The sequence below is a fragment of the Pongo abelii genome, chromosome 6 (assembly GCF_028885655.2).
Source record: "Pongo abelii isolate AG06213 chromosome 6, NHGRI_mPonAbe1-v2.0_pri, whole genome shotgun sequence".
Taxonomy (NCBI): domain Eukaryota; kingdom Metazoa; phylum Chordata; class Mammalia; order Primates; family Hominidae; genus Pongo; species Pongo abelii.
The window spans coordinates 113219809-113233757 of NC_071991.2; the positions used below are offsets into that span (position 1 = coordinate 113219809).

Genomic DNA, 13949 nt, shown 5'->3' on the forward strand with positions numbered 1-13949 from the left:
TATTTTTTCACTGCCTTCTCGTGTTCCATAAGTTTTACCTCTGTGTCAGGATTAATATTCTCTATATACATCCCTTGGTATTTTTTATATTTTGAATCCGACCTCCATTGCCTGCAGCCCTCCAGCCCTATGGCCCCAGAGAAAAGGAAGGATGACTGCCAATGCTGGAAAAAGGAAGATGTAAGAAGTTTCTAGAAGACCAAGAAATCATATGTTTTCTCCAAAAAAAATTATAGAAAGAGGAGAAAGAGAGACCGGGAGGGAGACGTGAGGGTCCTGATCCCCTACTCTGGCACAAAACCACTAGTACATATGTGGTAGAGAGTTTGCAAAAGGACAGAAACCCCAATGTATCCACTACCACTGCTTTAATAAAAGTAAATGTTAATAACCTACAAATATTTTTCTCCAGTTTATAGCCTTTCTCTGAGCTACAAATCCAAGTATGCAACTGCCTCTACCTAGGTGCCTCTTCAAATTCAATGCAGTGCACCAGAAAAAAGAAACATACACAGGAGAAGCACCTTAGTGTTGACCTAAATATCCCCGCAGGCCCCCAGTGGATGAGGGGCAGCAACCAAAATAGTCTAGCCTGGGCTCTGTGGCTGAGACTCCAGATCCGTTGGCATTGACCGCTGATGTTGATGCTGCTAAGAAAACATGCTATGAACCTTGTTAGCCACAGACCCAGCAGTGCAAGCCAGCAGGAAGGCCGGTGGCAATCAGAGAAAGAAGCATCTCGGAGGTAGCCATCCAGGTCAGAGGACATAAGCACATGAAAGCTTTTCCTCACATCCATGAAAGTCTGAGTGTTTGCCAAAAAGAGACAGATTTAACCTTAAAGTCACCACTTTACACAAAAAGCCTTTGAGACATTTAACTGGGAAGTTAAATTTTCATCCTAATATCCTCTCCCCAATTAGCAAGCTCCTTTTCCCCATCTCTTTCCACCTTCCATCCCTGAGTAAGATGTACATGTTGATAGAGTGGTGGGGAATTCAAGACATTGTAGAAAAGAAAGAAGCTACATTTTTCTCATAATTTTCACCTCTCTACCTTTATCAACAAAATTAAAGTGAGCATTCCAAGAAGATAGAGCTTCCCACATAGAGTATCTCTGTTCACATTCAACACAGGGCTGACATATGATGTTGCTTAGAAAGAAACAGTGTCCTATTGATTAAAGAATATCTCTTATTTTAAATACTCCAAAAACAGTCTAAGTTCACTCTTTAAAATAAATTAATAAATACTTGTTGAAACACATTACAAGGTTTCATCAAGAAGTCTCACAGCATTTAAAACACACTTATCACAATGTAAGTCTCCAAGGCTTAGAATCTTTCCAGTAATGTGCCTCAACACTTAGTCAAAGTGTCAGCTGACTGATGACTTCAGACAGTTTTTTGTTTTTTGTTTGTTTGTTTGTTTTTTGAAACAGAATTTTGCTGTCACCCAAGCTGGAGTGCAGTGGCACAATCTTGGCTCACTGCAACCTCTACCTCCCAGGTTCAAGCAATTCTCCTGCCTCAGCCTCCCGAGTAGCTAGGACTACAGGCACATGCCACTACGCCCAGCTAATTTTTGTGGTTTTTTTAGTAGAGACAGGATTTTTGGCCAGACTGGTCTCCAATGCCTGACCTCAAGTCTTTATGTCCACCTGCCTCGGCCTCCCAAAGTGCTAGGATTACAGGCATGAGCCACCATGCCTGGCTGACTTCAGACAGTTTCAAAGTGGGCAATACCTTCATAAAGTCACTGCAGACAAAAAAATCTCAGCTTTTTGAGGCAAGAAATGTAATCGCATAGTTTTGAGCAAGCTCTGAAATGTTGGCACATGCTAGCCAAAAGCAAGGTTGACCAAATGCACCCAGGGTGTCTGTTTACGTATCACTTTTGCAGAGTCTGAAGTATGTTCATCACACGTTAATTTTTCTTTTAATTGCATAGGCTGATCCTGTTCCCCATCAGAAACAGAATTTCCTGCCTTAGATTTTTTAAATGTTTAAGATTTAGAGACTATATTTGGGTCAAACCAACTTTAACTGTTTAAAATAAATTTGACAGAGTTTACCTTAATGGACAATATGAGTCCAGAGCTCTCCATCCTACAGATGCGATTTAAGAGAACTAATCACCTAGGGTGTTAAATGGTGAAGACTTAACTAAGACAATAAGAGCAGGCATCATAATGACCTGTGTTAATAGCCACAAATTGAGATAACTGCCTGGCTTATGCAATTACTTGGAGGCCATGTCTGTACAACCCCTTTTGCCTCCCAATTCTAATAACAGACCATCCCCTCCCTCTCTCCCTACAGCCATCAAAGCGAACACCTGACTTTTAAAAAAACTGAGCATAGCACTTACCATCTTGGTCATAATGACCAGGCCAAGGGCTAGACATGTGAGCCAGCAAATGTTCCCTAGAATAGTTCACACTGGAGCTGAATAACATTAAATACTTATTTTCCTTGATGGCAAGCTGTGAAGATGTGAGCCTGGAGGGACTGAAGCCTATACTGTTTGCTACAAGGAGGAGCTGGTCTGAGAACAAAGACAATATGCAGAGAGAAGCACAGATGAGACATAGAGCTGTTCCTAGTGATATTTGAAGTTCTGGCTCTAGTCATCCCTGATATCAGCTCTCTTTCCTGGAAATAGCAGCCAACAAATTCTCTCTGTGATTTCATCTACTTCATACTGGGTTACTCTTACTGGGAATCATCAGTGTTTTCAATAATAAAGCTAGTGAGAAAGTAGTGAAACCCAACAAAGCAGACAAATAAGAACCACTAGGTCATAGTCAGAGAACAGTAATGCTGGTGCTAGTCATGCAATTTTGAGATCATTTCTTAAAATCTCTGAGCCTCAGTTCAAAATCTGCAAACGGGGCTTCTAGCTACTGAACTAGATTATTGAAGAATTAGAATACTATATGTAAAGTGATTAGCATGATGCTTGTCCCAAAGCACTTGCTTACCAAGTGCTAAAAATGTATTGTTTTATCATGAGCTTGTGAGGATAATGATGAGGAGGACTCAAAGAAAACAAAGATTATAGAACTCAGAATCTTCTACAACTTTTCATTAAAACCCTACTGGCTTAAATATTTTTGAGGAAAAATAAAAACTGCAAGCACTAAATAGAAAAATGTAATGAAGTTAGAAATAATTATAAACAGAACATTCTGATTATTTTAAGACGCAAAGGTATTTGAAAGCTCAACTTACAATAAATAAGCATTGTTATTGAAAGTTTACTCAAGGTCAATGAACTAGTCTTATTTTTAAGAAAAATTGTAATATGAAAAATAAAGCAAGTATTATTGATATACCTACTTCCTGAAAATGGAGCTGGCAATACTTGTAGGCCCAATTCAAATGTCTCCACAATAACAAAGTCTTCCTTGGCATCACCAAAACCATGTACAATACTATACACCACGCCAATGGTGCATAGCTTTTCTTTCATTGAATTTATTTATTTCCCATTCCACACTGTAAAACCCTCCTAGCAAGAACTCTTTTTTCATATCTGTACCTTTAAAATGTAGCTCAATAACTTGGTCAAAAGCAGGTGCTCAAAATATAGTATTAAAATTAGACTAAATTTTAGATGTACACTGAGAGCATGGGTTCCAATCTTGCTTCTGCCACTTACTAGATGTGCTACCTTGAATAAGTCACCAACTATAGGAATATATTCTCATAGTGTTTGCTTTCAAAGTTACCTAAAATAACCTCCTACCCCAGTACAAAAATTCCATCTCAATGCATTTTCTACCTACACACCCTGTGATAGATCCTCTACAAAACGTAATCTTCAGTCAAACTTCATAACCAGTTTTTGGCATAACTATTATCTTTCACATTGAATAAGTCAACAAAGCAATGCTTTATAAGGCCCACTATCAGACAGCCAGCAATGCAGACTCAGAATTTTAACTTTAAAAAACAGTCCTTCCCAAACCTGACAAAAACAAGAAATGGGGAAAGGATTCCCTATTTAATAAATGGTGCTGGGAAAACTGGCTAGCCATATGTAGAAAGCTGAAACTGGATCCCTTCCTTACACCTTATACAAAAATTAATTCAAGATGGATTAAAGACTTCAATGTTAGACCTAAAACCATAAAAACCCTAGGAGAAAACCTAGGCAATACCATTCAGGAGATAGGCATAGGCAAGGACTTCATGTCTAAAACACCAAAAGCAATGGCAACAAAAGCAAAAATTGACAAATGGGATCTAATTAAACTAAAGAGCTTCTGCACAGCAAAAGAAACTACCATCAGAGTGAACTGGCAACCTACAGAATGGGAGAAAATTTTTGCAATCTACTCATCTGACAAAGGGCTAATATCCAGCATCTACAAAGAACTCAAATAAATTTACAAGAAAAAATCAAACAACCCCATCAAAAAGTGGGCGAAGGATATGAACAGACACTTCTCAAAAGAAGACATCTATGCAGCCAACAGACACATCAAAAAATGCTCATCATCACTGGCCATCAGAGAAATGCAAATCAAAACCACAATGAGATACCATCTCACACCAATTAGAATGGCGATCATTAAAAAGTCAGGAAACAACAGGTGCTGGAGAGGATGTGGAGAAATAGGAACACTTTTACACTGTTGGTGGGACTGTAAACTAGTTCAACCATTGTGGAAGACAGTATGGCGATTCCTCAAGGATCTAGAACTAGAAATACCATTTGACCCAGCCATCCCATTACTGGGTATATACCCAAAGGATTATAAATCATGCTGCTATAAAGACACATGCACACGTATGTTTATTGCGGCACCATTCACAATAGCAGAGACTTGGAACCAACCCAAATGTCCATCAATGATAGACTGGATTAAGAAAATGTGGCACATATCCACCATGGAATACTATGCAGCCATAAAAAAGGATGAGTTCATGTCCTCTGTAGGGACATGGATGAAGCTGGAAACCATCATTCTCAGCAAACTATCGCAAGGACAAAAAACCAAACACCACATGTTCTCACTCATAGGTGGGAACTGAACAATGAGAACACTTGGACACAGGAAGGGGAGCATCACACTCTGGGGACTGTTGTGGGGTGGCGGGAGCAGGGAGGGATAGCGTTAGGAGGTATACCTAATGTAAATGACAAGTTAATGGGTGCAGCACACCAACATGACACATGTATACATATGTAACAAACCTGCACGTTGTGCACATGTACCCTAGAACCTAAAGTATAATAATTAAAAAAAAACAGTTTTTCCTACACACTACACCACTTCTCTGTGCTTTAAAAGTCTTGGAGTGTTTTTAAAAATTTTATCTCTATTAATAATCTTCATTATGGCATACTACAATGATTGATTCAAATAGCAAAATGAGATGATATAAAACTTCTTTGTAAAGTATAAAGTGCTCCAAAATATCAAGTAGTAGTAGTATCATGACAATGATGTAGATGATAATGATAATAACAGAAAAGGGAAAAGTATGTACTTTGGGTGCTTTGTTGCATTAATATTTCCATGCTGTTAAATGGGTCAGTTAATGTAAATTGTAGCTACTTACTGGAAATTGGGAGGAAGCCCTGGGTGTTTATTCTCATTTTTTTCTTCAATTTTTTGAGTACAATTAAAACATACAGATTTTCAGAGGTAGTTACTATACTTACTCAGAAATTATGGCTGTATATGTATACAGATACATACCCTGGTAAAGGATGGTAATTGACTCGAATAAATTTGTGGTCTTGCTGGGACAAGTCTATGCAACACTGGTTTGTATGAAAACTGCATGTGGAACTCTGTTCTATGGGCACTGATTTCCTGGCTGATTTGAAGTCTTCTCTCCTTTTCTCCTAATTGTTCTTTCAGCTGAAATTGAAGTCCAGTTAAAGCTTGTAACATATTTCTCTTCTTTTCTTCTCACTATTAGTGGATTTGGAAAAAAAAGGAGCACTGTAAAACACATACAAAATAATATTTTATCACCTGAGACTACATACTACAAAATAAATTTAGTAAATGATAAGGGAGGTATTTGAAATAGAAAACAAACTCCTTATTTAATGGTTATGGTTCACCCATAAAGAGGTAATTCTTAATGTTCAAGTTAAAAAAAAAAAAAAGATGAGAAGAAACAGTTGGCATTCAGCTAACAATTGTGTTTGGAGATTTGTGCCTGACTTTGTTATTCTGAGCAAAGCCAGGTACCAGTCTCTTGGGATTATGTACAAAGGCAAGAAAAAAAGTGGACATGTACAAACCTCAAAGGTGACTGCTGGGTTAATAAAACAGTCTGTTTTCTGTTCACCCACTCTTGCTCTCAGTGTGCAAGTATATTAAAATATGTCAAAAGGAAAACCATTCGCTGTGCAAAAATAATTCAACTACAAGTCACAATTTCCAGCTGGTGGAGTGCCTTAGTGTATTTAAGTGCACTAACAAGTGACCCATACATCTCCCCAGATGAAAGTTGTATCCTCATTAAATGAGAAACAAACACAAAATAGGAACAACTGTCACACAGAAAAACAGACCACAATAGATACCGCATTTCCCACACTCAATTTCTGGCTTGAGCTATGGCAGACTGAAGAACAGTGCTGTCCTGGAAGTAACCTCTTAAAAGGGACAGAAAGTAAAACAAGGAAGCTGTTGGGGGACCTAAATGTCTTGCTAATAGCCATCCAAATTCTCATTCAGAGTTTCTGGGAAAATATCGTTTTCTTTCTGGGCCCTAAAAACTCCCATATTAGGTAAGACATTATATAATAACAATAATGTGAAGTAACTGGAATAAACAGACCCAACCCCCAAGGAATTTAGAATTAATGCTGTAAGTTATATTTTTAAATAACTCTGTTAGATAAACTCTGGTTTTAGTGTTTATAAGATATCATACTATACCCTGGTAAATGATGGTACTTGACTTGAATAAATTTGTGGTCTTGCTGAGACAAGTCTATGCAACACTGGTTTGTATGAAAACTGCATACTTTTTATTTTCTGATTTTCTCTAGGGAACTAAATCATTGATAGGACTCTGAAAAGAAAAAAAGAGAGAAGTTACTTTTTTTTAACTTTAATAATACTGTTCTTATTTGATTCATACGTTGTACATTATTATAAGGCAAAAACATACATTGGATGTTCAATGTGATAAGTTGCATCTTATACACAACAGGACATACGATAGGAGCATGTGTCTCCAAAAGGCAGATAGACAATATCTGGAATAATAAGGAACACTACTTGAGAGCAAATAACTGATTACAAAAGTATGGTGCTAACAATTATTTCAAAGTAGGGTAAGATGTTCCACTTCTATACAGGCAACACCTTTGTTCAAATATTTTCACAGCAATTAGCACACACTAATTTCCTGTTTACTATTCCCTCCCTTCAACTAGAATATAAGCTCCTCAGGGTAAAATTTATTGTATGTTATTTCTTATATCATTAGAACTAGTACAGCCTCTGGCACATAATATAAACTCCAAAATTATTAATTGGCTGTTTGGCTAACTGATTAACTATAGCTGTACACGTGACAATTGGTGCCCAATATTGAATTGTCAACCTCCTAATGGAAGACAGTAGAGGAACTGGAAAGGGAAGATGTTTCTAGAAAGAGACTAATGTTTTCTATGACAAACTGTAGCCCAGGAGCAATGGATATATGTATAGAAAAAAAGAACCACACAGCTCTAAATTATGCTTTAAACTAGAATATATAAAACAACCATTAAAATGAAATTGAAGCCCAAAAGAGGAATGTAGGTAATAAGGGATCAGCAAACCAACCTAAAGAAATTAAAATGTCTAGGCCTAGAATAATTATGTGAGCTTGGAAACAAGAAAAGTATTTGAGGAACCAAAGTTAATGATAAGAAAAACTTATTAAAAATAGGAAAAGATAGATTTTAGAAACCAAGAGCTAGTGGGCTTGATTTTTAGTCGTCATGAAATTCTAAAGCAGATTGATTATTAAACAGCTGGTCTATGAATTCATGAAAAATAAAGCGGAATTCACTAGGAGATAGGGAGCTGGAGTCAAGAGAGTATTGCATGAAGACAAAAGTCCTTGGTTCATATTCTGAATATGTGCTTCCTCTTACTTTAATGATTTTTCCTTTTCCCTATTTCTGCCAGTTAAACTATATCTCCCCCCACTGCCACAATAAGTACTAACTCCTAGTACCTGTAAATATGACCTTATTTGGAAATAAGGGTCTTTGCAAATGTAATTAAGGTACACATTAAGATGAAGTTATATTAGAGTAGGGTGAGCCCTTAATTCAATATAACTGGTGTTACAGGAAGAGGGGAAGAGACACAGAGAACATGGACAGAGAAAGAAAAGAACCCCAAGTGATGAAGAAAGCAGAGATTAGAGTTGTGCTAGGAGACAAGCTTGGAATTCTCCCTCTAAGCCCTCAAGAAGGAACCACTCCTGCTGACAACTTGATTTGAGAATTCTGGCATCCAGAACTGTGAAAGAATAAATTTCTGTTGTCTTAAGTCACCCAGTTTGTGGTCATTTGTTACGACAGCCCTAGGAAATGAGCACACCATCCTATAAAAAGGAGTCAGTGATATATCTTCGCCAGGTGATTGTCAGGAGGATTATAATACAGCATAAGTAAATATTAATTTCAGCAAAGCTTTTTACTAAGATTCTTACAATGTGTTCACTGATAAAATAAATCTGTGTGAGCTCAATTATTAGTTAGGTTCAAAGTTGCTAAAATTGCCATTCCCAAAGACAGCTGATTAATAATTCAACATAATCTTTCCCAAAATGTTCACTTATGGATATACTGAAAATAACTCTCAGGTCTCAGATTTCTATCTTTTAAGGCCCTTTATAGACAAACGGACACAAGTTTTGGAAAGTCACCTGAAGTAATAATGTTAATGATGGACACAGAACCTTTCGTTCATCATTAGTTGTTCAACATATTTACAGGACTTAGAGAAGTACATAGAATGGATGCTATCCAAATAAGGGAGAAAAAAGTAAGTTGGGAAAAATAAAAGTAACACATTTAAAAAGAAAATTCTCGTTATCTTAATAAATTTATTATCCTAACAATATAATTTAGTAACCATTATTAATGGTAATTTGATACTTTAAACCTCAAACAGTGCTTGACACATAGTAGATACTCAATAAGTTACTGTTATTATTAATAGTATGATAAGCTAGAATGATGGGCCAAACCCACTTCAGCAAAAAACACACAATATTTCATTTGGGCTCAAAATTTAAATGGATATCAGGTAGAAAATATCCAGGCTCATCATTAACTCATAGGAAATAGATTTGCAGATTTCAGTTGATCAAAGTTTCAGTGAATGCATCCAAACAGTGTTTTGCGAGACCTCTAAAACAAAAATAAAACAAAATAAACAACAAAGGTGAGAATTAGGATAAATCAGTAGATGTACATAACCCTGTGACAATTTGCAAAGGGCAAGCGTAAGGGGGATTGTTTTTCTAAAAGTAGCAATTCTCCTCTAAATTTAAGAGATGTTCTGGCTGCTGAGGGCATCTGGATGCTGTGGGGGTGAAGTTCCGAGGGAGATGGAGAGTTTCTGCACACTCCCATCCCACACTTCCAGAAGATGAAGAGATGTAGGTTCCCAAGGCATGCAAATCTGAGGAAGCAGATCTCTAGGTGAAAGACCTTTCTTCTGCCACCTAGAAACAACTGATGCTTCACAAAAGCAGCATCCAAGAAATGCAAGAGCAGTAAAAAAATATCAGAGGCTCCCTCGGTTGAGACTGAAGCATGCAAAGAAGTATGACAGAAATGTGAAAGAATCAAAGAAAGACATCAGCTAGTAAGGGATATTGAAACATCTCACTCTCAAAGAACCAAAAGAAACCCCCCTCCCCGCCACACCCCCGCCCCCCGTAATGGGGAGAGAGGACATTTGACAGAGAATGAAGACAAAGACATCAGAAGAGAAAAATTTCCCCACACACTGACTGTCATGAGCATGAGGGATAGCCAAGAAAAGTAAGGCAGATCTAATGTCAGTAGTGTGGTCCTTTGTTAATTAACCTTCCCTTTTTAAAAGCTGTTAGAGGTATCACATGCAACGTGGAACCTTCTGGATGTAAGATGTATTTTTCTATATATTGACTAGGAACATGGAGCCTATAATACTCATCACAGAAGTAATTCAGGCTCTTTAGACCTCAGTTATTTCTAATACATGGTTTCAGACAGTTTTGGATACAAACTACACTCGTTTCCTGTGGCTGCTTTTAAAAAAATTTACCAAAAACTTTGTGGCCTCAAACAACATACATTTTTTGCTCTTATACTTCTGTAGTGGAGAAGTCAGAAAGTAGTTTCCCTAACCTAAAGTCAAGATGTCAGCAGGATAGAGCTGGCTTTTTTAGGAGGCTTTAGGAGATAATCCATTTTCCTGCTTTTTTCAGATTCTAGAAGCTGCCTCTATTCTTTGGCTTGTGGCCCCTTCCTCCATCTTTGAAGTGTGTCACTCCAACCTCTGGTTCCATGGTAACATGTCCTTCTCTTTTACTCTGACGTCTGCATCCCTCTTAGAAGGACTGTGTGATTGCTTTGGGTTCACCAAAGATAACCCCATAAAAATCTCCCCACCTCAACATCCTTAACTTAATCACATATGCAAGTTTCTTTTGCCATATATAGTAACATCCACAAGTTCTGGGGATTAGGACATGGACATATCTGGGGGTTCATTATTCAGCATACCACATCCACTTTAAAAACAAACATTATAGGGAGAAAATATAGTATAGAGTGAAACCATAAACCAGCTTGCTTGCTTCACAGACACTTAGAGTGCTTTTTATATGCCGGATGTTTTTATAAGTGCTTAACAAATATTAGTTCATCATTACTCTCTACAGCCCTAAGGCATAGGCATAATTATAATTCCCCATTTTTCTGATGAGAAAGCTGAAGTACAGAAAGGATAAGTCACTTTTACATGGCTTTGTGGTTATTTAGAGCTGGTATGAATCCAAATCATGCCTCTTAACTAGGTGACCTTGACACAGTATTTTCACTAGAAAGAACATATTTTACATGGTTGATGTGAGTATTTCAATCAAATAATGTATATAAAGTGTTTATCACAGTTGTTGGCTCAAAATTTCCTTATTACATGGTAGATAGTAAAACAACTATGTTAGAGACATCTACCAAAAAAATGGAAAAGAAGAATAAAAATGGTTAGGGAACTAGAAACACTATCATCTTAAAAATGGTAGTTTAGCTTGGAGAAGAAAAGAATTATATGGGGGACATGACAGCTGTCTTGAAATATGTGATGAACTTTCACGTGAAGGAGTAGATTTATTTTAATGTTCCCCCATAAAACCAAACTAAAACCTAAGGGTGGAAATTACATGGTGATAAAATCTGGCTCAAAAAAAAAAAGGAAATATCTAATAATTAGAGTGTTACACCAATGAAAAAGGCTGCCCCAGAGTTTTGTAAGCTTTCAGTAAGTTGAGATGTTCAAGCACAAGCTAAATGACTCTCTATAGTATATAAAATATAGAAAGGATTTCAACAACGAGAGGAACATTAAAATACATTCATGCATTTATTCAGCAAACATTTACTGACCATCTTCAGTGCACAGTGCCTGTAAGGCCCCGTACAACTCTAAAAATAATAGAATCTACTATTCTATGAATAAGCAAATAAAAGCACATGTCCCCAAAATGTACAGAATTTCTGGTTGATTCTCATTGAAGGGTCTAGTGATTCTTTCCATCAGGTTCTCTGGTTTGTCTGGTATAATCTGCAATAAGCTTTATTTTCGCAGTCACTTATCACTAGTCACAGGAAGACTTTTTCTACAGTAAAGAATCAGTTCTTAATGGGAAAATCACTCATTTTTATATTCTGATGAAAGAGACTTTTCTCGAAAGGAAAGAATTTTATTTCATAACAGTTGTTTTTTCTTTCAATCTATGCAAACAAATGTAATGACATCTCTTAACCAAAAAATAAAGAGAAAAAGAGGATTCCTCTCATTAATGTGGAGCATTTGCCATCCTTGAAAGAATCCAACAAAAATAAACCACTCTGTTGGACCACAAATAAATTAATTATGGTGGAAATCTATTGAGTCTGATTTGTCCTGGGAACTATTAAGAGGTCGCCTACCTACTTCCCATTTGATCTGCTTGACTAAATAAGATTGCTTTGTTGGAGAATTACCTGAATTACACACAGAATTCAAGAAAGTCTCCAATTAATGACCAAAATGTCCCCAATGTCTATACCATCCATACAACATTTCACCACACAGCAGCTGATGGCATTTATTACACAGCTGTTAGTAAGTGTCAGAATTAACCAGACAATAGGATAGACCTCTCTATGATTTTTGCTGCTTACAATACTTTCTTAGCAGAAAATACAGAATAGGAATAATAATAACCCAAATACAAGTTGACTTTAATGAGCTCTTACCATGTGATGGTATCATCATAGGCAATTATTTCAATGACCATGTCAAGCAGGAACCCCTCTTATCCTAGCTAAAGAATGTGATGGAGCCAAAATTAAAACTAACAGGGATGTGGAGTTCTCGAACTGTTATTGACTGATAAACTGCTTCCACAATCTTTAACCCTTTCCCTAACAAAGACGAATAAGTTAGAAGAAATATTGAAAAGTAATTACAAATCTGTATTTTGATATCTTTTACAGAAATAAACAGTGTGCCAAAGATGGGATTAGAACCTAGTTCTCTAGATACCTATGTTCCAAATAGCTACCAATTAAATTAAATGTAAAAAGCATTCTCAGCCCTGTGGGCTAGCCACATCACTGAGTTATTAAGTATCATGAAAGATTCTGTAAAGGCAAGAACATTGCTCTAAAATACGGTAAATTTCCTTCTCTTTCCTTTCAAAATGCCCCAAGGCACTCATATACATTGTGGACACCACCGGCCTGAAAATTCTCAGTTGAGGGAAAAAGGAATCCAAAATCCTTGAATTTATAAGAGCACTAAAAGCATCTAAAATGATAACTATTTTGCCCCTTTAACACCAAAAGATCAACTGATTTTTATTTTTCTCTTAGAGTTGACCTTTATTTAACCCATGGCATGCCAAAGTTATGGCCTGAAGCAATATTTTCAGTGACTGCCTTGACTTGGGACAAGAATAGACATTTCACTCAACCTGTCTCTGAATCATCATTCCATATCACTACTGATGGTCAGTCTAACAAAGAAAAACAGTTTTCAACATTTAGAAAACACTAAAACTTTCTATTGAATTATTTATTCCCTCCATTTCAAATACGTTCAGATCTGCAAAATGTTTGCAAATTCTAAAATTATCAAATGTTTTCTCAAAGTTTTTATTAAGCTCTTCAATAAAACGTTTGTATTCAGTTATATATAAAAAATAATGAGCTCATTGTGCCTGCATCATAAAAAGCTAAAACCGTTTCTTTTGATCAGTTGACTACCTGCTGGCATCTTTTCCTAATGGGGAAATTAATTTTAAGGCTTTGTGGTACCTCTTTTGCCCCCTATATAAGTCCTGCACCTATACACAATTGTTCAGGGCACTCTCACTATTTTGAATGTAATAAATGAGGTATATCTAAAGAATTTAGACATGATTAGCGGTATCTAACACTTTTCCTCTAACAAAAACAAATTCAATAGTTGCATATTATGAAAGATTACAAAACGAAAGAGAAAAGTGCAAAGATACAGTAGGAGGTATTTAATTTAGAGATTAAGAATTTATGGCTATAAGTGCTGGGAGGCACATCTGTGAGTTATCCAAGGGAGAATGCAGATTCTCTGGAGGTTTATAATGACACAAATAGCGATGTTTCTGGGCTGGCATAAATGGGATCCTGGTTATAGGTAGGCAGCATAATAAAACAACTATCTGTGTCAA

At 36.6% G+C, this 13949-nt stretch overlaps 1 protein-coding gene across 3 annotated transcripts in view; it reads right to left on the reverse strand.

Moving 5' to 3' along the window:
• Positions 1–13949, reverse strand: part of TFEC (transcription factor EC) — a 243807-nt gene that overhangs the window by 165427 nt on the left and 64431 nt on the right. For all 3 annotated transcript variants that reach the window (XR_008527196.1, XM_054559712.1, XM_054559710.1), the window contains 2 exons: positions 6914–7049; positions 5714–5932 (listed from right to left, as the gene is read on the reverse strand). Coding sequence is in view for 2 of the 3 variants with exons in the window: in XM_054559712.1 (XP_054415687.1) it covers positions 5714–5911 (198 nt within the window). In the remaining variant the exon portion in view is untranslated. The remainder of the gene's footprint in view (positions 1–5713; positions 5933–6913; positions 7050–13949) is intronic.